Raw genomic sequence first — 24,263 nt, forward strand, 5'->3', positions numbered from 1 at the left:
CATTATACTGGCCAGGGGATAACAGCTGTATTATTTAGACCAGATATTACCCAATGAGTGGTAAGGCACAATGAGAGCAATCCCAGTTAAAGCCTACACTAACACACTTGGCAGTGACAACTGATTATTGGTCTAATTATTAATTTTTAAGTTCCAGGTCAGTTTAACACATGGTTTTTCATCTTTCATCATTTTAGAAAAACTAATTTAGCAATTTTAGAAATTTTAGCCATTTTAGAAATTTTAAAACACAAAAGAGAAAAATACAGTGACTTCCCCAGCAGTATGAAACTTATCCTACAATCAATTTAACTTCCTTAAGCTTAAAGTGAAGAGGCTTTTCTAGCAGTTTGTCCCCACTCATCAGACTTTCTCAGGTTCAAAGAACTGCTTTCTGTTTTTACCACAAACTTTCAATTCTTCCTGGGCTTTTTGACTCAATTAAAAAGAAAGGCCTTATTTAGGCCCTCTATCAGATAGAAATAACTAAGCTATTCTTCCCAGTTTCTTTGCCTTCTAATTTCTGGCTTTTTATTCAGTGTACTCAAACAGAAGAATTAACAACTAAAGAGACTTCATTTCTCTTATCTCCCCTCCCCAGCTTTCTCTATCAGCTAGTTTGGCTGAATATTTTAATCATCATCCCTATTAGTCTTCTCAAGAAGACAGGTTAGTGATGTGAAGACAACAGATGATAATTTCTCTAACACCAGTTGCTATTTGCAATGGCTTAGGACAGAGGCCTGGTGAACTTTTTATTTCTTTAAAAAACTGACAATAAAGCAAAACTTTAGACATGGAAAGGAAGAGCAAATTAAAATTTATAAATTAACACCAGAATATAATATAGAATAAATCAGAATATCATAGAATTATAAAATTATCATGAATATAAAAGATAAAAAAATGAATGCCTTTTGAAATAAAGACAAATTTGTTAATACCTCAACTTTATATACCTCCTATTCGGAGACTGGTTTACAATGTGGGTGGCAGTCTCATGAGGTAGGCAGGGAAGTGATAAGATAATATACAGATTGAGAATTAGATTAATTCCCCAATATAACAGGGCCAATAAACAGAGAAGTAATGATTACAATCCAATTCTTATTCCTAAGTTAAGTGTTTTAATCACTAAACCATATTACCTGGTGAGTTGAAAAACACCGGAAGAATTATGTAAAGATCAAAAACAAAGAATACCTAAAAGGAAAAATCCTAAAACAAGTGTTTTTAAATAAATACAGCCTGATGAAACACAGAAATAAAGTATGCCACAGTGTTTCCAGCCTCCTTCCAAGCATGACATATAGCTAATGAATGTGGAAACAATATCTGGCATATTAAGATATAGTAGAATATTGTTAGATTGAACTGATCCAGACACTTAAAAGGAGTACTAGAGCTCAGATGCAAAATTAGAGTATTTTATTCAAGATTTAACATGATTAGATATTATAACAAGAGAAAAAATTTTGGAGTAATTCAGTTTTCTCACTCAGAATGTAAGATGAAACTCATCCATTTCTAATATAGTGGTCATCTGAATACTACATAGAATTTTACTAACTTCAAAATCTGATAAATACTACTTTCATTCAGTACTAACTCTTCTTTTAAGCAAGTTATTACTTAATCAAACATGCAACTAACAAAATTCCAATTTCTCATTACCAACCACACCAAATGACAGTATGCATGCTATATTCTTGTTTTCAATAACATGGACTTCTAAAAGTATACAATTTAGCATTAAATATTATAGGTTAATTAAAATTATCTCCGCTCTCAAGAGTATATGGGTTAATGACATTGTTATAACGATGAATATCAGATTTGGAATGGAGGTTACTAGAGTTTTTATTAAAATAATAGTTCTGACACTCTCATAGTTTCTTGTCTCTCTTCAGCTACCTGTGTTCACCATTAATGAAGTGCAGTTTCATGGAGGTATCAGTTTAAGATTAAAAGAAGGAAAAAACAAGGAAACAAGTGAACATTAAGGGACTGATTCTGCCATTTAAAAAAAAAATGAGGTCTTTTCTATGTGAAATCACACAGAAAGAAAAGAATAGATAAATCAATTTAACTTTTAGTCAAAGTAAGTTGTAAGGTATTGCCAGCAGTAACTAATGCTTTTTTCATCCTGGGCAGAATACTTAGGTGCTTATCCTAAATCTTTTGATAGAAAGATTTTATAGAAATTATCTCGAACTCCTCAAAACCCTCACATGCTGACTGAATAGTATAAAGCAGGTTTTCAAAATAAGCAACAAGGACTTGCTGAAGCTAGAACGAAAAAAAAAAAAAAAGAGAGAGAGAGAGAAACATTACTGTCCCATAGGACTTAACTCAAATACATTATTCTTTAAGAAGGTGCATGAAAGTCTAAGATATTGATTTAATGATGTTGCAGGGCCATAAATGCATCATTCTCAATTTAGAGTAATAAATCTGGGGTTAATGCATTTTTAGGAGGATGTATGCCATCACGTTCATTATTGAGCCAAATAATATTTTCATGCCATGAAGACCAGTAGCATGGTTTACTAGCCTTTCCCAGTTACACACAATTTTACCAATAATACCCAGATTATTTCAGGTCTCTTTCCATATACCTTAATAGCTCCTATTTTTTTAAATTAAGGTGTTGTTGATATACACTCTTATGAAGGTTTCACATACTACATTCACCCATATTATCGAGTCCTCCCCCATGCCCCATTGCAGTCACTGTCCATCAATGTAGTATAACATCTCCTATTTTAAAAGATCAAAAAGTAGAAAGATACCCTTATGAGACAGAAGGTTATATGTAATGACTTGTAATGTTATAACAATCTAAAAATCTGTAATACTGTGGGGTTGACTTAACTATCAGCATATGTAGAGCTGCAATGGTAATACATTAAGTTCATTTACTTTGGCATTTATCAAACAATACTTGCTACTCTACTAAGCACCAGGAATGGAAACAAGTTTCAAACTGTTATAAAAAGAAATTTTGAGCTAAGGAAATCTACTTAACCTAAATAAAATCATAAAGGGAAAAGTCACACAAATCAAAAACCAACTTTTCAAAAATGGCAATGTCACGAGAAACACAAAAAGGTGAGCAAACTGTTCCTGATTTTTAAAGGCCAGAGAGACAAAATTGAATGTCATATTTGATGTTCAATTTGAGGAGAAAAGGGGGGCCAAATATCTAAAAAGGGCATTGTGGGGTAAAATTGCAGTTTTTCCGGAACCCCCACATGATCTTAGTGTATTTAAATATCAAATAGGTGTTTCTTCTCACAGCCTGTGGGACAAGACATGGAGAAAGGATGTTCTTTTCTCCCCTCCATAGCGTAACTGATGTGGCCCCTGTCAGTCAGGATCTGCCCACAGGGTTTCTCCCAAAAGGGGAGGATGGAGAGGCAATCTCTGCGCTGGGACTTGGGGGGCAATGAGGGGAGACAGGGAGCGAGAATGGCGGCCACAGAGAAGGAACCAAGTTGGGCCTCATTACAAGCAATAAACATGTTTCTCCCAATCTAGTCTTTCCTTAGACTGATTTAGGTCGCACTGGTTTATTCACCCTGGACTGGGGACACCGATTCCCCCCAGAGCTACAGGCATAATTAGACAACAGGGAAAATGTGATGTCAAATTTCTTTAAAGTGATGACACTGTAGTTATGTACAAGAATTTCCTGTTCCTGGGAAATGCTTATTCTAATATTTGATAGTGATGTTCAGGTCTGCAACTTAGAATTTAATTAGATTTGACAAAGAGGCATTTTATATAAACAAAAACATGTAAGTATCTTCTTCCTAAACATATTTAAATTCATATCTATCTTAAAGAAAAATATGGCAAAATTAACAATGGGTGAATCCATGGGTGTCCTTTCTTATGTAGGCTTTTAATTTGGGCATGACACTTTTGAAATAAGTTGGAGAAAAATCAGGTTATCTTTATAAATGAATCCAGTCTAAATAACTAAATTAAAAATTTTTAATTTAAAACACAAGTTTTCCATCTACAACAGCAAGGTTTTAACCCTGAAATTAAATGACTATGTAACAAAAGGTTGAAAAAAATTATAGGTTTAAACCTAAAATTTACTGGCTACTGACAACTGAAACCCAGCAGGGCACTTCATGTGAACCTAGCATGAATCCGAATACATTATTGAACATCCTTAAAAAGGACTTACTCTTTGAAAACAAAAGTACTAATTTTATCATTTTTCTATAAAATGTTTGATATAGATTGCCCACAATTAAGGTTCAGCAAATGAAGGCATACAATAAGCTTATATACATATTTATTTTATTTAAAATAACTTTGTATGGAGATGGGTAGACACAGGCGTTAATTCATTTGCCAAAGTTAACTGATAATTGTGAAAAGAGGATGACTCTTTTAATCAGTACTAAGGTGGTTTTCACTAAGTCCTGAAATGCAGCACTGATGTATCAGAAGCATTACTGCAGTATACTCACACGATCCGGCCAAAAAGTAACTTTGCAACCAGAGGTTATGGAGTATGAGTACTAGGTAATTTGTTGGTGCTAATTGCACTAGCTTTCTGTTAGGAAAGAGTATAAAACCTATATGTGATTTATTCCCACTAAGATGTTTAAACATTTTAACAGTAAAGTATTAACAAAGGGTCACGTGGTGGAAACTGCTCAGGCTGAGAGTGGGGGTGGGGAAATTGATAAGGGCCTGGCAATACCTGTTTGAGTTTTTTTAAACCTACCAATAAGATTAAGACATGTAAAGGAAAGATATAACGGGCTTAGGCGACGTCCGGGGAAAACTGTGAACCCTGTAGTACTCAGCCAGTGAGGAACCAGGGGAGGGACTTGTGCACTAGGAGATAAATTATTGGCGCCAAATTCTCTAGGTGTGCCTGCCCACCAGACACCCGATTTTGCAAGACCATCATTAAAGCCTCGCTCGGCTGTTCTCTTTGTCTTCGTGTCCACTTATTGAATTTGGACCAGTGAGTGTGTTTCTCACACTTTCTGAGACTTGTTTTATAAACACTTTCTCCAAACATAAAAAACTATTTTAATATGACTAAGTATTGAGTGTTTGTTGGAAGTTTTCTGTATTTTGCACAGCATTTACAACTTATCCTTTGTGATTTCTTTTTCTTTTTTATTAATCATGAAAGAAATATATCCTCATTCTAAATTTTTCAAGTGTCTACTTCTCCTTCCCTCAAAGGTAAGTGCTTAACACTTCGGAATATGGCTTCCACTTCTTCATTGTATATCAAACTAAACAGCTAAATCAAGACTATATCCCCCAGGAGAACAATGACTATGTCCTTTTACCCCTCATCATTAATTGTAATCTTAGCTTTGAATAATGTACTTGGCACTGACTGATTTCTCAACAAGTATTTGTTGATGTTCAATTCATTTATAAGGTTGCCAACATTTTTTTTAACCTTTAACCCTACAGTGTGAATATTTCACATCACAATACATTCCATTCATGTGGAGATTTCAAACTGTATAATCAACAACGGACATTACAGTTCTTACTAGTTTCTCATCGTTATAAACAAGAGGGTAGTGAATATAAAAACAAATAAACTTAAGAATATATAAATATGAATTTTAGGTTTAAAGGCATTTTAATTAAAGGCCATTTAAAGTTTTTTACATGTACTCTCTGGGCTTCAGTTAAGCTAGCATAGATCATTTATATATGTAAGCTTAATGTATATGAAAGCTAATATTAATACCTAGTTTTACAATTTTATTTGTTAAAAAGACAATAGATATCTTAGTAGTATAACATGTTACCATATCCAAAAAGTCAGGGGAAAAAAATCTTACCATTTTTGCTGACATCCAGTTCCCTGAGATTAATGAGATTTGCAATAGATGCTGGTAATGTTGTTAAATCATTGTCTGGCAAACTCAGCTTGTGTAAAGACTGACAGTTAAAAAGTTGCTATTGAAACAAAGGAGGAAAGGATTTTGATTATTTCTGAAGTTTCCTTAAATATTTTAAATTAACCTTTATACAAATAAATATCATTAGTCTTATTAAAACTGAATGAGTTATACCTACAAATACCAGGGAAGATCTTTTTATTATTTTATGCTATTATAGATCTGAACACAACTGAACTACTCGGAATGACTTATATCCTTACACTTCTGCCCTGAGCAAAATGCACTTAATGAGAAATAAGTATATGGTTGTTTTTGTTGAGGTAGTAAAAAAATAACTGGCTGTTAAATATGGTCAACTTTGGAGCTTGTATTTCAAGCATCCTTATTCTAAAATGAAAATTCATAATAATTACATTTAAATAAATATAATTGATTTAAAATTACTCAAAATACAGAGCTTTGATTTGGAAGGACAAAAATAAAGGGAACAAATACATTATTATGCTAAAATCAAAATAATGAAATGTGACCTAAAATATATTTAACTGAAATCAGTAGGTAAACAGGTAACCTGTAAGTTCCATACCAAAAAAAAAAAACCTATAAAGAGCACAAGATTTTTAGGGCAGTGAAAATACCCTGAATGATACTGTAGTGATGGATACATGTCATTATACATTTGTCCAACCCCACAGAATGTACAACAGTGAACCACAATAGAAATTATGGAGTTTGAGTGACTATGATTTTTCAACATAAGTTCATCAATTTTCACAGACATACCACTCTGGTGGGAGATATCGATAATGGTGGAGGCAGTACTTAGATGGGGTCAGTGCAGGTATATGGGAAATCCCTGTACCTTCTTAATTTTGCTGTGATTCTAAAACTGTTCTAAAAAAGTAAAGTCTAGGGAAAAACTCAAATGTTGTCAGGATGGCACTGAAAGGTCTTATTAAAGAAGACCGTTCTTCCAAAAACAGAAAATCATTAGGTATTGTAACTGATTCAGTTATTTGCACCATCATAGCAAGCCTCTCTCATTTCAACAGTCCCCAGACTGAGACCCTACTTGTGATTATTAGGAAAAGGGACTAATCTTAGTCTTCCATGTTCTCTAGAACTAGCTATGAAAGAACTTGCTAAAGAACTTGCTGAAGAACGATATACAAAAAAACAGCAAATTACAAAGCACCCTATCACAACCTAGGGAAGTATTCATAAACATGCAATCTGCAACCTTTAATATTTTACCCACAGCCACATACAGATTTCTTTAAAAGACAAACTTGGATGGCACCTGCTTTCAAACTGTTTTCACTACTGGCCACCTAAAGGAAAGTGTTTTCAAAACACTGCCATCCAGTATGTATACACACACACAAACACAGACACACACACCCCACCCCAAAACAAACATTTCACATAACAATGAATACATGCATACACTCTTATTTTCTATTATAGTATTATAGTTAGGGTTAATACAGGATGCCTGATTAAACTTGGATTTCATATAAACAATGAATCATATTTAGTAAAATTGTCTTATGCAATATATAGAACATACTTTTACTGAACAATTATTCATTAGTTATCTGAAAATTATAATTTAACTGGGTGTCCTGTATTTTTATTTTCTCAATCTGCCAGTTTAAATTACAGTTTGTTGTTTTGGAAATGCCACACCTACTAGACTGATTTTTATGAACCACCAATAAGTTTCCACTCACAGTTTGAAAAAACTGCTCTTTGGGTGGTGAAATGTTCTAAAAATTAAGTTAAAGCTATTGTAACTTCTCCATTAAAAAAAAAACTAAATAATATTGAGTAGAGAAAGAAGAAGGATTAGGATTTAAGCAAAAAAAAAAGTAACCACTGAAAAATTTTAGCAAAATGTGAGAGGATGTTTCATGACAATAAATCACTTTCTCCTTCTAGTTGTTCCTACAAATCAGAAATGTTAAGTCCTCCAAAACCTTTCCAAACAAAATGAAGTAGGGCAAACAGAATACTACCTCTAAAAAGCTACTGAACAACAAAATTACAATGTGATAACTAAAAGAACTGATCCTTAATTATGAAAATATATATCAATGTCTTATGAAAAACAAAATAAAACATTAATTTCAAATCTTTGTCTAGTAAAATCCTTTGGCTGCAGAAGTCTGTATAGTCATATATATCTTGGTGGCTGTAACAAAACTGAAACTAAAAACAAAATTTTGTTATTTGTACAAATATTCAAGCAATTAACTTGAAGAGATAAAGGTTAAAAATTCTATTTTAGAAAAATCTGAATTGTGCTGCATGCCCTAAAATTAAATTAAATGAACAAACAAATGAAAATGGAACCACTGCACATATACATATTGGCAGCATTATGGCAACATTAGGCAAGTCTTATTTCTAGGCATAAAAATAACCAAAGGCAATTCTTGAAAGACAGTATTAGCATACCTTTGGAAGCTCTTCAATCTGATTAGCATCTAAATAGAGCTCCTCCAAAGTTTTTTCAAAAGTAAAAATCTCTTTGGGAACCTGCTCCAAACTGCAATGAGAATAATCAAGAGTGGTGACAGTCTCCTCTTCGCCTCGTAGACACCGACAGGGCACCAACCGCACAAACAAACTTCGTTTCGTAGTCATTTTTAGACACTGCAATATTCAAATAAAAGTAAATTTAGTTAAAACACACATATTGTAACTAACAATTTTTCAAAACAAATTATTCCAACTCATTTACCACAATTTTTATATCACAGATAAATACCTCCTCTCAACATACATCCAATGGAATACATTTAACATTGCTTTTTACTATTCAGTATATATACACTGAATTTCAAGTTGAACTCAAGCACTTTCGTACTTTACAAAATGATCCACTAAGTAACCATTTATGTGCTTCTACTAGAACCATGCTTTAGGAGTCCATCCTCAGCAAGAAAAAGCCTAACACAACAAATATATTTCTTTAATTTCTGACTAAGAGCTGTTTCTTAATTAAGAAGTTGACTGTATGAGGTTTTGAGTAGGAAGTGGGAATGCAAAAATATTTTTAGTTCTTCCTACCCAACCCTTTAACTTTTCTTTAACTCTCCCACATCAAAATTCTAATCTATGCCAAGTATATTTTATTTCAATTAAGAATTGATCTTTCAATTTTTCTAAAGAGCTTGCAGGTCTTATATTTGTTTAAGGTTACACACTAGAGAATAAACTTGCTTCAATAAAGTATGAACTTCATTATTTCAAACTAACTGGGGGAAAAGTTCAATACTAAATTAGTGAAAATTCTCAAGGTGAATTTTAGTAAGAACACCATGTACTTACATAGGTTAATTCCAACTAGGCTAAGATTTTTTCAGCAAAGAAAAAAGCCTACTCCAATAAATAAGAGTAACTGATAACAAATGTTATCAATAAATTTTTGCCCCAGGAAGAAGACTCTATTAGAGTATTATTACTTCTTACCAGGACCAAGACTAAGTTGAAGCCAGTGAGGCAAGTGCTTGAGGCACAAAATGTAAGAAGGCACCAAGAAAACTCAGTAATCAAGTCAAATTATCTTAATGTGTTATTTTTAAAAAAATTTAAAAATCACTGAAAAACAATCCATTTATGAACAAAATAACCAATTTTTACATAAAGACAGGATTAGTATTAGTTATTTCTTCTGCCTCAGGCTTCAACATAGCTCTGCATGGCACTGCTTCTGACTCTTCTAATTCAAGTTCTATGATATACTTAAAAGTGACAGACAAGAGGATAAGTGTTCCACTGCAATCTTTTTAAAAACCTGACTATTCTTACTCAGTCACCATGTGCCAGACACTGTGCTAAGTTCTTCAGATAAACTATATGCATATTCTCATTTCATCTACTATATATTTCTAAGACATGTACTGTCATCCCTATTTTTCCATAAAGAAATTGATTCTGTGCCTTTATTGCATTACACTGCTTCTCAATATATGATGATATATTTGAACTCAGGTTCTCTAAACGATTCAAATATCAAGAGGTTCTTACTACAGACTTCTCCAAGGTTTACAAAAACAAACTACTAATGGGGTTTAGGACACACCACTCCAAAATACATCACCTTGGCATATTCAGTATTTTAAACTGAAGGAGTTTTGAGAAGACAGCAGAAGCAGGAAGGCCACTCAGACTTTCCCCCTCTGCCCTTCTCTCCTGAAAGATGTCACAAAACCCTGAGAAGTGCCCTCCCTACACCTGCAGGAAGGAATCAACCTTCTGTCTGAAGACAAAGGGAGAAGAATCCTAAGAAACGGGCCTTGTTAATCTCCCAGTTTACTACACTTACCACATAGTCTTTGACCTATCATATTTTCACACAACTATCCACTCTTCACCAAAGCTAGCATTAAAATACCACGGTTTAATGGTTTCTTTTGGTCTTCATTTCCTTATGAAGACTCCTGTGTCACTTAAAACTTACAATAAATAAATTTGAGTGCTTCTGTATTTCTCCTGTATGTGTCTTTCTTAGTTTGGTTTTCAGACCCAGCCCAGGGACCCTGGAAGAGTTGAAGCAAAGTTTTTCCTCCCTTATACTATGGTGTCAAAAATCCAATGTTTCTATCTAAAATCTTTGTCTCATGAGGATATAAAGTACAGCATGGTGACTACAGTCAAGAATAATATATTGCACATTTCCAAGTTGCTAGAGAATAGATCTTAAAAATTTTCATCACAAGAGAAAACACTGTAACTATTGGTGATAGATGTTAACTAGACATAGTGTGGTGATCATTTTGCAATCTATTGCACACCTGAAACTAATATAAAGTTATATGTTAATTATACTTCAATAAAGCTACATGAAAATCTGTCAACAAATATCCATAAAAGTTGAGGCACAAAATGTAAGAAGGTTATTACACAAAATGTAATGAATGCTTATTAATAACCTATATATATATATATATGAAGGTATTATATAGATAAGAATAAGCAATTTACTGATTTAATAAGAGTTTAATTGTTAAGGGGGATTTAGCTTTTACTTGTGTGTTTATAAGATAACAAAAAAGATTCTAAAAATCGGTATGAAATTTCTTGTTCAAGAGATTCCAAGATTTCAACTGATGAGTTAGGGGGACACTAAGAACAGTGGGAAAAAACTCCATCTGCTCTGTTCAACACAGTAGGCCACTAGACACACATGCCATTTAACTTTAAAATACAAGTTAAATAAAATAAAAAATCTAGTTTATTAGTCACACCACTTTTTAAATGTTCAGTAGTCACATCATATGTGGTTACTGGCTCAAGTTCTATGAGACACTGCTGGTATGATGTCTGGCCTAAAAAATCCATTTCTCAGATTTTTTATAGTGAATTGGGAGTATAATTCTTATCTGAGAATAAAGGACATGAAATGTTATTACCAAATGTATGTGACTAATATGTGAGTATATTTACTTTTGATGTTAATATTTGTGCAGGACAACTGAGGTATAAGGCAAGTTACAGGGCAGAATAATTATTAATGAAGGTAAAACAACTTCAAAGATTTTTCTATATACTGCTAATCATAAATAAAATAGATCATATTACAGACAGATGGTCAGAAATCAGAAATTCTCAGGAAAGACAATGAATTCAAAAAAGGAAGATGAGATGCTTAGCACTAGGCAGCTGCAAGAAGTTTCTATCTCAAATGGAAACTTCTGTGGACAGAAGCTGAGAACAGTTTAGGCCTCAGATTAAGTTCCATGGGCCTCAAGCCAAAACAAAAATGGACCGACCCCAATTTTGCAGACTAAAAACTGCTTATTGGTAAGAAGGAAGGGGGGCTTTAATTACTGAGGGCATAGGAATAAAGTATCATATGAAAGAGAAATAAACGAGTTAACAACACCCGAACAGATTCTCCCTTACACAAAGGACAAGGAAGTAACCAAAGGGAGAACCCCGGCCTGGTCTGAACAGGAAGTGGTCAACATGGGAACTGCCAATGAGAATTTCAGTGTTGTGATAAAAAACAGCCACTTTATAAATCAGACTTAATATGGTAGACATAAAAACATTCTACTCAAATGGAGGAAAAGGATTCAACTAAGAAAAAAATCCATAAAAGTAAGGCAAACGCTTTTTAAGAAAAGACATTAAAGCTACTTACGACTTGGTTGAATTTATTTCCCTGATGTTTCTTAATTGAGCCAACATTCTATGGGAACCAAAAGAAAGAAAGAAAATTAACAATGAAAATAGACCTTTATGACTTTAAAGAATATTCCTTCCAACTTATTTACTGCAAAACAGAATTCTCAAAAATTCAAGAGTATAAACTTATACAAATTTGCTAACTTCTAAATTAATGGCTAGCTTCTTAACCAGTCACTGAATTGCCTTTAATACACTTGTAAACTATTGAGCCCCCTCATCTATATCAAATAATCTTTCTACCATTAAAATCCTGTTTATTTGAACGTACCAAAAAATAATAAAGCTTTTCCAAGCAAATAAACTCTAATCACCAATTAAATTTAACAGTTTTTGATGTTCCACGTGGCAGAAGCTGTTAATTGCTTATCACATTCTGTTCCCTCTCTTTCCAGAACTGAACTTCTGTGTGGTAATGGGCCCAGTTAAACGGCCACATTAAGACTTTCCAAAATGGGTAAACAGGATAGATGACACTGTTAAAATCAATGACATTTACTTAGAAGTCAGTTTTGGAGTGGAATGGGGAATCGGTTTTGGGAAAACACTTGCTTTCCTTATCCAGGGACAGAGGTAAAAATGCCAACCAACTGCTGCAACAACCAGCCTATGACCACAAGTCAACAAGCTAAGGATTAAAAACAAACCAATAAGGCTGACAGAGTAGAACGACAAAACAAGCTGGGGGCCCACCTCTAAAAGCCCTGCTGAACACTGGAACCAATGCTACCTGCTGCCTACTTATGGGTTTCTTGGCACGTAAGAAAACACTAATCCCCATTTGCTTCTTAAACCATTTCTAGGTTTTCTGTTCCTGTAGCCAACACATTCCAAAGTGAGATAGAAAAAAATGAAAACAGCAGCATTAATATAAAGTGTACACACACACATTTTTCTTACAAATTTAGTGATATTTATAAATACGTATTTCAGGACACCACACACAAAAAACCCACAAAAAAAGAAAACTACAGACCAATATCCTGTATGAACATAGATGCAAAAATACTCAGCAAAATGTTAGCAAACTGAATTCAAAAATACATCAAAAAGATCATCCATCATGATCAAGTAGGATTTACTCCAGGGACGCAAGGATGGTACAACATTAGAAAATCCATCAACATCATCCACAACATCAAAAAAAAGGACAAAAACTGTATGATCATCTCCATAGATGCTGAATAGCACTAGATAAAATTCAACATCCATTCATGATAAAAACTCTCAACAAAATGGGTATGGAGGGCAAGTACCTCAACATAATCAAGGCCATACATGACAAACCCCAGCTAACATCATACTTAACAGCAAGAAGCTGAAAGCTTTTCCTTTAAGATCGGGAACAAGACAAGGATGTCCAATCTCCCCATTTTTATTCAACATAGTACTGGAGGTCCTAGCCACGGCAATTAGACGGCACAAAGAAATAAAAGGCATCCAGATTGGCAAGGAAAAAGTTAAATTGTCCCTGTTTGCAGATGACATGAATCCACTCCAAAACTACTAGATCTAATACCTGAATTCATCAAAGTTGTGGGATACAAAATTAATACACACAAATCTGTTGCATTCCTATACACTAACGATGAACTGCCAGAAAGAGAAATCAGGAAAACAATTCCATTCACAGTTGCATCAAAAAGAATAAAATAGCTAGGAATAAACCTAACCAAGGAAGTGAAAGACCTATACTCTGAAAACTACAAGACACTCATGAGAGAAATTAAAGAAGATACCAATAAATGAAAAAACATCCCGGGCTCACAGATAGGAAGAATTAATATTGTCAAAATGGCCATCCTGCCTAAGGCAATCTATAGATTCAATGCAATCCCTATCAAAATATCAACAGCATTCTTCAATGAATTAGAGCAAATAATTCTAAAATTCATATGGAACCACAAAAGGCCCCAAAAAGCCAAAGCAACTCTGAGAAGATAATAAAGCTGGGGGGATTATGCTCCCTGACTTCCAGCTCTCCTACAAAGCCACAGTAATCAAGACAATTTGGTACTGGCACAAGAACAGACCCATAGACCAATGGAACAGAATAGAGAGCCCAGATATAAACCCAAGAATATAGGGTCAATTAATATACAATAAAGGAGCCATGGACAAACAGTGGGGAAATGACAGCCTCATCAACAACTGGTGTTGGCAAAACCGGACAGTTACATGCAAGAGAATGAAACTGGATTATTGTTTAAACCCATATATAAAAGTAAACTCAAAATGGAGCAAAGACCTGAATGTAAGTCATGAAACCATAAAACTTATATAAGATAACATAGGCAAAAATTTCCTGAATATAAACATGAGCAACTTTTTTCTGAATGCATCTCTTCGAGCAAGGGAAACAACAGCAAAAATGAACACATGGGACTACATCAAACTTAAAAGCTTCTGTACAGCAAAGGACACCATCAACAGAACAAAAAGGCATCCTACAGTATAGGAGATATATCTGTAAATGACAAACCGGACAAGGGGTTAACATCCAAAATATATAAAGAACTTACATGCCTCAACACCCAAAAAACAAACAAACCGATTAAAAAATGGGCAGAGGATATAAACAGACAACTCTCCAAAGAAAAAATTCAGATGGTAAACAGGCACATGAAAACATGCTCCACATCACTAATTATCAGGGAAAAGCAAATAAAAAACACGATGAGATATCACCTCACACCAGTTAGGATGACCAGTATAGAAAAGACTAAGAACAACAAATGCTGGCGAGGATGTGGGGAAAGGGGATCCCTCCTACACTGCTGGTGGGAATGTAAGCTAATTCAACCATTGTTAAAACCAATATGGAGGTTCCTCAAAAAACTAAAAATAGAAATACCATTTGATCCAGGAATTCCACTCACTGGAATTTACCCAAAGAATACAAGTTCTCAAATTCAAAAAGACACATGCACCCCTATGTTTATTGCAGCACTATTTGCAATAGCTAAGATATGGAAGCAACCTAAGTGTCCATCAGTAGATGAATGGATAAAGAAGATGTGGTACATATGCATAATGGAATACTACTCAGCCATAAGAAAAAAACAAATTCTACAATTGGCAACAACATGGATAGAATTGGAGGATATTATGCTCAATGAAATAAGCCAGAGAAAGACTAGTACCAAATGATGTCCCTCATTTGTGGAGTATAACAATGAAGCAAAACTGGAGGAACAAAACAGCAACAGACTCACAGACTCCAAGAAGGGACTAGCAGTTACCAAAGGGAAGGCGGTGGGGGAAGGAGGGTGGGGAGGGAGGGAGAAGGGGATTCAGGGGTATTATGATTGGCACAAATGGTATAGGGGGGATCAGGGGAGGACAGTGTAGCACAAAGAAGGCAAATAGTGATTCTGTGGCATCTTACTACACTGATGGTCAGTGACTGCAATGGGGTATTGGGGGGACACGATAACTGGGGTGGATGTAATAACCACATTTTTTTTTCATGTGAAACCTTCATAAGAATGTACATCAATAATACCTCAATAAAATAAATAAATATGTATTTCAGAATTTTAGAGTTGCCCTAACTTTATTGGGTTGTTCATCACTATACTCAATGTAAAGTTTAGAATTACTGAGTTAACCTTCATCCCAAATTCTACATGCAACTAATTTGTATAGCAAGCAAAGATGGACAGTAAATTTGTCATTCAACGTACCCATATGTGATAGCCTCATAGAATGGAACTGCTAATACTGGCTAAAATAGAATAAAACTATAGAGGAGCAGGTTGGAGAGAAGAGAGATGAGAGGTTTGTGGTTAGAAACTTTAGTTTAAAATACCTTAAAATGTCCTAGTGAGATCCTGAGTAGACAGGTGGATTTGGGTATTCAGAGATGTGAGGAGATACTAGCCGAGGACATAAATTTGGAAGTCTTCTGCTTAGAAATGATTTTTAAAACAGTAAAATTAGATGAAAGAATCAAGGACGTGAGTGTAGACAGAAAAGAGAATTTGTCCAATGACTGAGCCATGAAATACAAAAATAGGTCAAAAGGAGAACTAGAATCAACAAGAGACACTGAAGAAAAGCAGTGATTCAAGAGAAACACTGGAGAAGTATGGTAACCTAACATCCATGTGAAAAAAAATGTTTCAAGGAGGTAGTTCTTAACTATGTTAATGAGGACTTAGAATTGCCACTGTGCAATGTAAAGGTAATGGATTATCTTGACAAGATCAGTTATTGTGGAGTGGTAGAAACAAGGCTGTTTGATGGGCATTCAAGAAAATAAAAGGATGACTTGATGGCAAATACAGACAACTCAGATCGCTTGGCTATAATGAACATTTGAAAAACAGAGCATGTATTTTGAAGTTCTGTTAGAAAGTGAATGCGTTTACAGTTCTTATATCTTCTTGATGGATTGATCCTTTTATCATGCTAATAATCCTTATCTTGAAGTATATCTTGACTGATAACACTATAGCCATAGGAGCTTTCTTTTGGTGTTAATATGGTGTATCTTTTTCTATTACTTTTAGCCAAATTTCTCTTTATATTTAAAGTGCTTATTTGTATGAAGCACATGAAGTCTTGCTGTTTCATCCAATCCGACAATTTCTACATGTTGATGGTAAGCTTAGATCATTTACATTTAATACAGTAATTGGTGTGGCTTAATTTAAGTCTATTATATTACCATTATCCATTTGTTCTTTGTTCCTTTTCTTATTTTTTTCCATGTTATCTCATTTTATAGAATTTTAGCTATACTTTAAGTTTGCTCGAGGAATATACATTCTTAATTCAACTTAGTCCACCTTCAAATAATATAACCTCTTCACATATGATCTAAGAAATGCAAAAAAAGTTTAACATTTTATTCTCTCCCACATTTTATGCTGTCATATATTTTACTTCTACTATTTTAAAGCCCACATTTTTTTGCTTTACACTAGCACTATAATCTATTAACAGTACATCACACAAACATGAAAAGGGAGGGAAAGGAGGAATTGGGTCTTTGTGACAATGCCAAAAGGAAATCTAATAAAAGCCAACATTCATTCTTGACAAAAATCTCAGTGAACTAAAACCAACCACAAGCATCATGGTCAAGAAAATAGAGACATTCTCACTGAAATTAAAAAAAAAAAAATCAGCCCTATCAAGCAAGTAAAGAAGGCAACCCACAAAATGGGAGAAAATATCTGTAAATCATATACCTAATAAGGGACTTGTATCCAAAAAATATATAGAACTCTTAAAACTCAACAATAGAAAGATAAATAATAAAACTTAAAAATGGGCAAAGGATTTGAATGGGCATTTGTCCAATGATATACTAAGGGACAATAAGCACATGAAAAGATGCTCAACATCATTAATCAATAGGGAAATACAAATCAAAACCACAATGAGATAAAATTGCACACCCATCAGGAATGGCTATAATCAAAAAGACAAAAAACTGTCAGAGATGGTATGGAGTAGTTGGAACCCTCATACACTGCAGATGGAAATGTAAATTGCTTTAGTCACTTTTGGAAAACAGTTCGGCAGTTTTTTCAAACACTTAAATACACTTACCATATGATCCATCAATTCCACTCCTAGCTATGTAAACAAGAGGATTAAAAATACATGCTCTCATAAAAACTTGTAACTAATGTTCACAGCAGCAAAAGAGTAGAAACAATTCAATATCATCAACTAATGAATAGGTAAACAAAATAAAAGGCAATATTCCATATAATGAACTATTACTCAGCTATGAAAAGAGATGAACTAGATACAACATGGATGAACTCTGGAAACCTGCTATAGTAAAGAAGCCCAAAAGGCCACATGTGATATGATTCCATCTTTATGAAATATCCTGAATTGCCAAATTTAAAGGAACAGAAAGCAGATTAGTGGTTGCTAGGGTCTAAGGCCAGAGGGCAGTAGGAGTGACTGCTGATATATTTGGGTCTTTTGGGGGTGATGGGTTTTTTTTGGACTTAGGAAGTGTGGATGGGTGCATAGTCTTGTAAGTATACTAAAAATTACTGAATTGTACACTCTTAAACAGGTGAATTTTACTGTATGTGAATTATAGCTCAGTTTTTTAAAATCTTTCAAAAATGCCACTATTATGCCACTAAAATGTCACTGGTTAATGCCACTATTATGTATTAATACAACAGATTCCAAACTGATTTCCCAATGCAATTCAGTCAGTACCTGACATCTTCCTTAAAATTATTTTACCTTCCTTTAAAACCTTAAAATAGTCACTTATACCTAAAAAGCCATAATCTAATTTACCTTTGTACAACTTAACTACTGAGTCAAATTGTTTGCTCAGGAGACGTCTTCTACCTACTCCTACTCCTTCTTCTACTCCTAATTCCATCTGCCCCTTCAACATCTTCAACATGCTAATTACTCTTGAGTTCAAAGTGGCATTTTAGGTGAAACTGTCCGTAAATAAAATGTTTTCATGCAGTGTGTACACTGCCCTAGAAACTGAGCCAAACCTGTTGAAAGCATGACCTGATTTGAGAATCCTGGACACAAGTGCCATAGTGCTTGAAATGCCACCGTTATTTATTTACTTTGGCCACTCTCCAAACAACCACTATTAAAATGTAAATCAACCTGGCAAAGACAAACCCCTTATTTCTTAAGGTGAATTTCTTTATATTTTTCCTATGTTCAAGAGAAGAGAGGCCACAGAGGAGGAACCTCATGAAAAGAACAGGAAAAGGTAGGAATCAGAAAAAAAAAAAAAAAAATGCAGGGGGAGACAGATGCCAGTTTGAAATCCTCATTTTTCTGTAAAGCTCATGTAGTTTGCTTTGGGGTTAACTTAACCTGGGTATGACTACAAACATGATAAACCCTCCTGGGAAACCACATCAATCTCAATACCTTGTAACAGAGGATATTTAAAGCTTACTTATTAATATATAAATAAAACCTAAAAATAGTACCACTCAATGAAAGTCTTATCTATAAGAGCTTTTACTATTAGCAGGATTCAGATTAACATTTTAGGTATGATATCTATAATCCTATTAAGCCATCCCAAATATCTCTTGGGGCTGAAGAGTCATTTTTTTTTTTTTACTTTGGTATCATTAATCTACAATTACATGAGGAACTTTATGGTTACTAGACTCCCCCCATCACCAAGGCCCCCCCACAAACCCCATTACAGTCACTGTCCATCAGCGAAGTAAGATGCTGTAGAATCACTACTTCTCTTCTCTGGGCTGTACAGCATTTCCCGTGCCCCCGCCCACATTATACATGCTAATTGTAATGCCCCTTTCTTATTCCCCCCCCCCTTTATCCCTCCATTTCCACACATCCTCCACAGTCTCTTTCCCTTTGGTAACTGTTAGTCCATTCTTCGGTTCTGTGAGTCTGCTACTGTTTTGTTACTTCAGTTTTTTTCTTTGTTCTTACACTTCACACATGAGTGAAATCATTTGGTACTTGTGTTTTTCTCCCTGGCTTATTTCACTGAGCATAATACCCTCTAGCTCCATCCATGTTGTTGCAAATGATAAGATTTGTTTTCTTCTCATGGCTAAATAATATTCCATTGTGTACATGTACCACCTCTTCTTTATCCATTCATCTACTGATGGACACTTAGGTTGCTTCCATATCTTGGCTATTGTAAATAGTGCTGTGATAAACAGAGTGGTGCATATGTCTTTTTCAAACTGGGATGCTGCATTCTTAGGGTAAATTCCTAGAAGTGGGATTCCTAGGTCAAATGGTATTTCTATTTTGAGCTTTTTGAGGAACCTCCATACTGCTTTCCACAATGGTTGAACTAGTTTACATTCCCACCAGCAGTGTAGGAGGGTTCCCCTTTCTCCACAACCTCGCCAACATTAGTTGTTGTTTGTCTTTTGGATGGTGGCAATTCTTCCGCTGTGAGGTGATACCACATTGTGGTTTTAATTTGCATTTCTCTTATGACTAGTGATGTGGAGCATCTTTTCATGTGTCTGTTGGCCATCTGAATTTCTTCTTTGGAGAAGTGTCAGTTCAGATCCTCTGCCCATTTTTTAATTGGATTATTTGCTTTTTGTTTGTTGAGGTGCATGAGTTCTTTATATATTTTGGATGTCAAGCCTTTATCGGAGATGTCATTTATGAATATATTCTCCCACAAGGTAGGATGCCTTTTTGTTTTATTGGTGGTGTCCTTTGCTGCACAGAAGCTTTTCTGCTTGATACAGTTCCACTTCTTCATTTTCGCTTTTGTTTCTCTTGCCTGGGGAGATATGTTCATGAAGAAGTCACTCATGTTTATGTCCAAGAGATTTTTGCCTGAATTTTTTTCTAAGAGTTTTATGGTTTCATGACTTACATTCAGGTCTTTGATCCATTTTGAATTTACTTTTGTGTATGGGGTTAGACAGTGATCAAGTTTCATTCTCTTACATGTAGCTGTCCAGTTTTGCCAACACCAGCTGTTGAAGAGGCTGTCATTTCCCCATTGTATGTCCACGGCTCCTTTATCATATATTAATTGACCTTATATTTTTGGGTTAATACCTGGACTCTCTATTCTGTTCCAGTGGTCTGTGGGTCTGTTCTTGTGCCAGTACCAAATTGTCTTGATTACTGTGGCTTTGTAGTAGGGCTTGAAGTTGGGAAGTGAGATGCCCCCTGCTTTATTCTTCCTTCACAGGATTGCTTTGGCTATTCGGGGTCTTTTGTGGTTCCATATGTATTTTTAAACTTTTTGTTCCAGTTCGTTGAAGAATGCTGTTGGTATTTTGATAGGCATTGCATTGAATCTGTAGATTGCTTTAGGCAGGATGGCCATTTTGACAATACTAATTCTTCCTAGCCAAGAGCATGGAATGAGTTTCCATTTGTTAGTGTCCTCTTTAATTTTTCTTAAGAGTGTCTTGTAGTTTTCAGGGTATAGGTCTTTCACTTCCTTGGTTAGGTTTATTCCTAGGTATTTTGTTATTTTTGATGCAGTTGTGAATGGAATTGTTTTCCTGATTTCTCTTTGTGTTAGTTCATCGTTAGTGTATAGGACAGCAACAGGTTTCTGTGTATTAACTTTGTATCCTGCAACTTTGCTGAAGTCCAATATTAGAAGTTTTGGAATGGAGTCTTTAGGGTTTTTCATGTACAATGTCACGTCATCTGCAAATAGTGACAGTTTGACTTCTTCTTTACTAATTTGGATGCCTTGTATTTCTTTGTTTTGTCTAATTGCCATGGCTAGGACCTCCAGTACTATGTTGAATAACAGTGGGGAGAGTGGGTATCCCTGTCTTGTTCCTGATCTCAGAGGAAAAGCTTTCAGCTTCTTGCTGCTCAGCATGATGTTGGCTATGGGTTTGTCATATATGGCCTTTATTATACTGAGGTACTTGCCCTGTATACCCATTTTGTTGAGAGTTTTTATCATGAATGGATGTTGAATTTTGTCAAATGCTTTTTCAGCATCTATGGAAATGATCATGTGGTTTCTGTCCTTCTTTTTGTTGTGGATGGATATGTTGGATGGATTTTCATGTGGTGGATGATGTTGATGGATTTTCAAATGTTGTACCATCCTTGCATCCCTGGGATGAATCCCACTTGATCATAGTGTATGATCCTCTTGATGTATTTTTGCTAACATTTTGTTGAGTATTTTTGCATCTACGTTCATCAGGGATATTGGTCTGTGATTTTCTTTCATGGTGGAGTCTTTGCCTGGTTTTGGTATTAGGGTGATGTTGGCTTTATAGAATGAATTTGGAAGTATTCCCTCCTCTTGTGTTTTTTGGAAAACTTTAAGGAGAATGGGTATTATGTCTTCTCTGTATGTCTGGTAAAATTCAGCGGTGAATCCATCTGGACCAGGGTTTTGTTCTTGGGAGTTTTTTGATTACCGCTTTAATTTCATTTAATTTAACTGGTCTGTTTAGATTTTCTGTTTCTTCCTTGGTCAGTTTTGGAAGGTTATATTTCTCTAGGAAGTTGTCTATTTCTTCTAGATTTTCCAGCTTGTTAGCATATAGATTTTGATAGTATCCTCTAATAATTCTTTGTATTTCTGTGGGTCCGTTGTGATTTTTACTTTCTCATTTCTGATTCTGTTGATGTGTGTAGATTCTCTTTTTCTCTTAGTAAGTGTGGCTATTGGTTTATCTATTTTCTTTATTTTCTCATAGAACCAGCTCTTGGTTCCATTGATTTTTTTCTATTGTTTTATTCTTCTCAATTTTATTTATTTCTTCTCTGATCTTTATTATGACCCTCCTTCTGCTGGGGGAATGACTGGCAGGCTGCTTATCACCATGAGGGGCTTCAGAGCTGTGCTGCCACCCAGGGGGTTAGGGTACCTGGAGTTTCCCAGGATTCCCACCTCTTGGACTGAGTGTGCCAGGGCGATTCCATCCAGCTGTGGGGTCCCTATCCCTTTAAGACTTTCAAAAAGCCCTCACTTACCTTTTGTCCCAGGGAGCCTGTTGCGGGGACCTGCTCTCAGATTTTGCTTTTCCGTTTCTCTAATATCCAGCACACCACGCACTGTGTGTCTGCACTCCTGGTGCGGATTACTAGAGCTGGTTGTTTAGCAGTCCTGGGCTTCCACTCCCTCCCTGCTCCGACTCCTTTCCTCCCGCCGGGGAGCTGGGGTGGGGGAGCGCTAGGGTCCCGCTGGACTGCGGCTTGTATCTTACCCCCTTCGTGAGATGCTGAGTTCTCGCAGATATAGATGTAGCCTGGCTGTTGTACTGTATCCACTGGTCTCTCTTTTAGGAATAGCTGTATTTTTTAAAAAAATCTATGGTTTTGGGAGGAGATTTCCACTGCCCTACTCACGTTGCCATCTCGACTCCTCTCCTGAAGACTCATTTTTAAGCAAAACTGCACCATATATGTAGAGAACAGTAGAAGAAAATTAAAAATTTAAGCTTCTCATAAACATTTCTATTTTTTTTTGACCACATCATGTAGTCAACTATTTACTGACCACCTTATATATAACAGCTCTTATAGGAGGTGCTGTGGGAACATCAAGTATAACATATAGTTCTCTGACTTGAAAGGGTTCAAAATTATAAAAAGGATATAAAACAAATTCATTTTTAAAAGTCAGACTAAGAGCAACAGTTCAAGCAGCAGATGGTTAAGAATTTGCTAGACAGCAATGAATAAACATTCTGGTAATATGTCTAAAAAACAGAAAACTATTATCTTTGTATTATTACATAGAAGAACAATGCTTGGGCTCTGAAGAAATCCCATGTGCTAGTAAGAAATCACTACAGTAGAGAATATATAATTTAAAACATTGTCTTACTGTAGTGCAAATTTATGAACTACTCCACTTAACCAAAGTGAAATTAGGAACTCCTACCTATTGACAATTCTAAAGTTATAAGAAATGGCTATGTCCTAAAGTCAGAATTTAAATTAAGGCTTGGGATTAACTCTCGCTCTTCAATGATACAAAATAAAAATAAAAGTGGTATTTACTGGTTGCTACTCTGTGCTAGATTCTCTGCTAAATGCTTACATGTACTATCTCATTTATTTCTCAGACTAATCCTGTAAAGTAGGTTCATTAACCCCATTTGACAGAAGATGGAACTGTGTTGCCTAATTAGTTTGTATTAGGAAGGTGTCCATATAGAAGTCCTGGGCTCAGCCCTGTTGGCTAGAGTCTCATCAGAAGACAACCCGTGCACCCACTCTTCGTAGAAATCTCTCACCTATACATAAATCCCCTTGGGCTTACCTAATTTATAAAGCATGGAATTAGCCTTGATTATTTTCAAACATTACTTCTGAAAATATTTTTGTTAAGTAACAAAGTTCTTTAAAATTCTCTGTGGAAAAGTAGGAAAAGGTCAGAGCATCTAAGAACTACCAGGTGTTTTGTTCCAAGTTCATTCACATTCATTGAATTCCGACATGCTCTAAATCAGGTATTTTATGCACATTTAAATGTAAACAAAGGTCATGGGACAACTAAGAGGTAAGTATTAAGACTCCCAAGTTCCGTAACATCAATGATTCCTGAGTGTAAGGACAACTTAGGTCCAAAATGTTGAGGGCTGTTATGATAACAGTTACACTTTCAATGCTCCTGCTCAGAAAACGCACACATGGGTTTGGGAATCTTCATCAATAAAACCCCATGGCCTAAGGATGGGAACCATTCTA

The 24,263-nt window shown here is 35.1% G+C and overlaps 1 protein-coding gene across 7 annotated transcripts in view; it reads right to left on the reverse strand.

Moving 5' to 3' along the window:
- The window catches only part of ERBIN (erbb2 interacting protein), a 113,726-nt gene that overhangs the window by 62,382 nt on the left and 27,081 nt on the right, over window positions 1-24,263 (reverse strand). For 5 of the 7 annotated variants that reach the window (XM_057494736.1, XM_036887675.2, XM_036887673.2 and 2 more), the window contains exons 2-4: window positions 12,061-12,108; window positions 8,367-8,564; window positions 5,844-5,961 (exon numbers count right to left, since the gene is read on the reverse strand). In XM_057494736.1, coding sequence (XP_057350719.1) covers window positions 5,844-5,961; window positions 8,367-8,555 — 307 coding nt within the window. In that variant the 5' untranslated portion in view covers window positions 8,556-8,564; window positions 12,061-12,108. Of the gene's footprint in view, window positions 1-5,843; window positions 5,962-8,366; window positions 8,565-12,060; window positions 12,109-12,418; window positions 12,995-24,263 lie in introns of those variants that run through there. The other 2 variants (XM_036887671.2, XM_036887672.2) reach the window with 2 other exon arrangements.

Source organism: Manis pentadactyla, chromosome 2 (assembly GCF_030020395.1).
Source record: "Manis pentadactyla isolate mManPen7 chromosome 2, mManPen7.hap1, whole genome shotgun sequence".
Lineage (NCBI taxonomy): Eukaryota > Metazoa > Chordata > Mammalia > Pholidota > Manidae > Manis > Manis pentadactyla.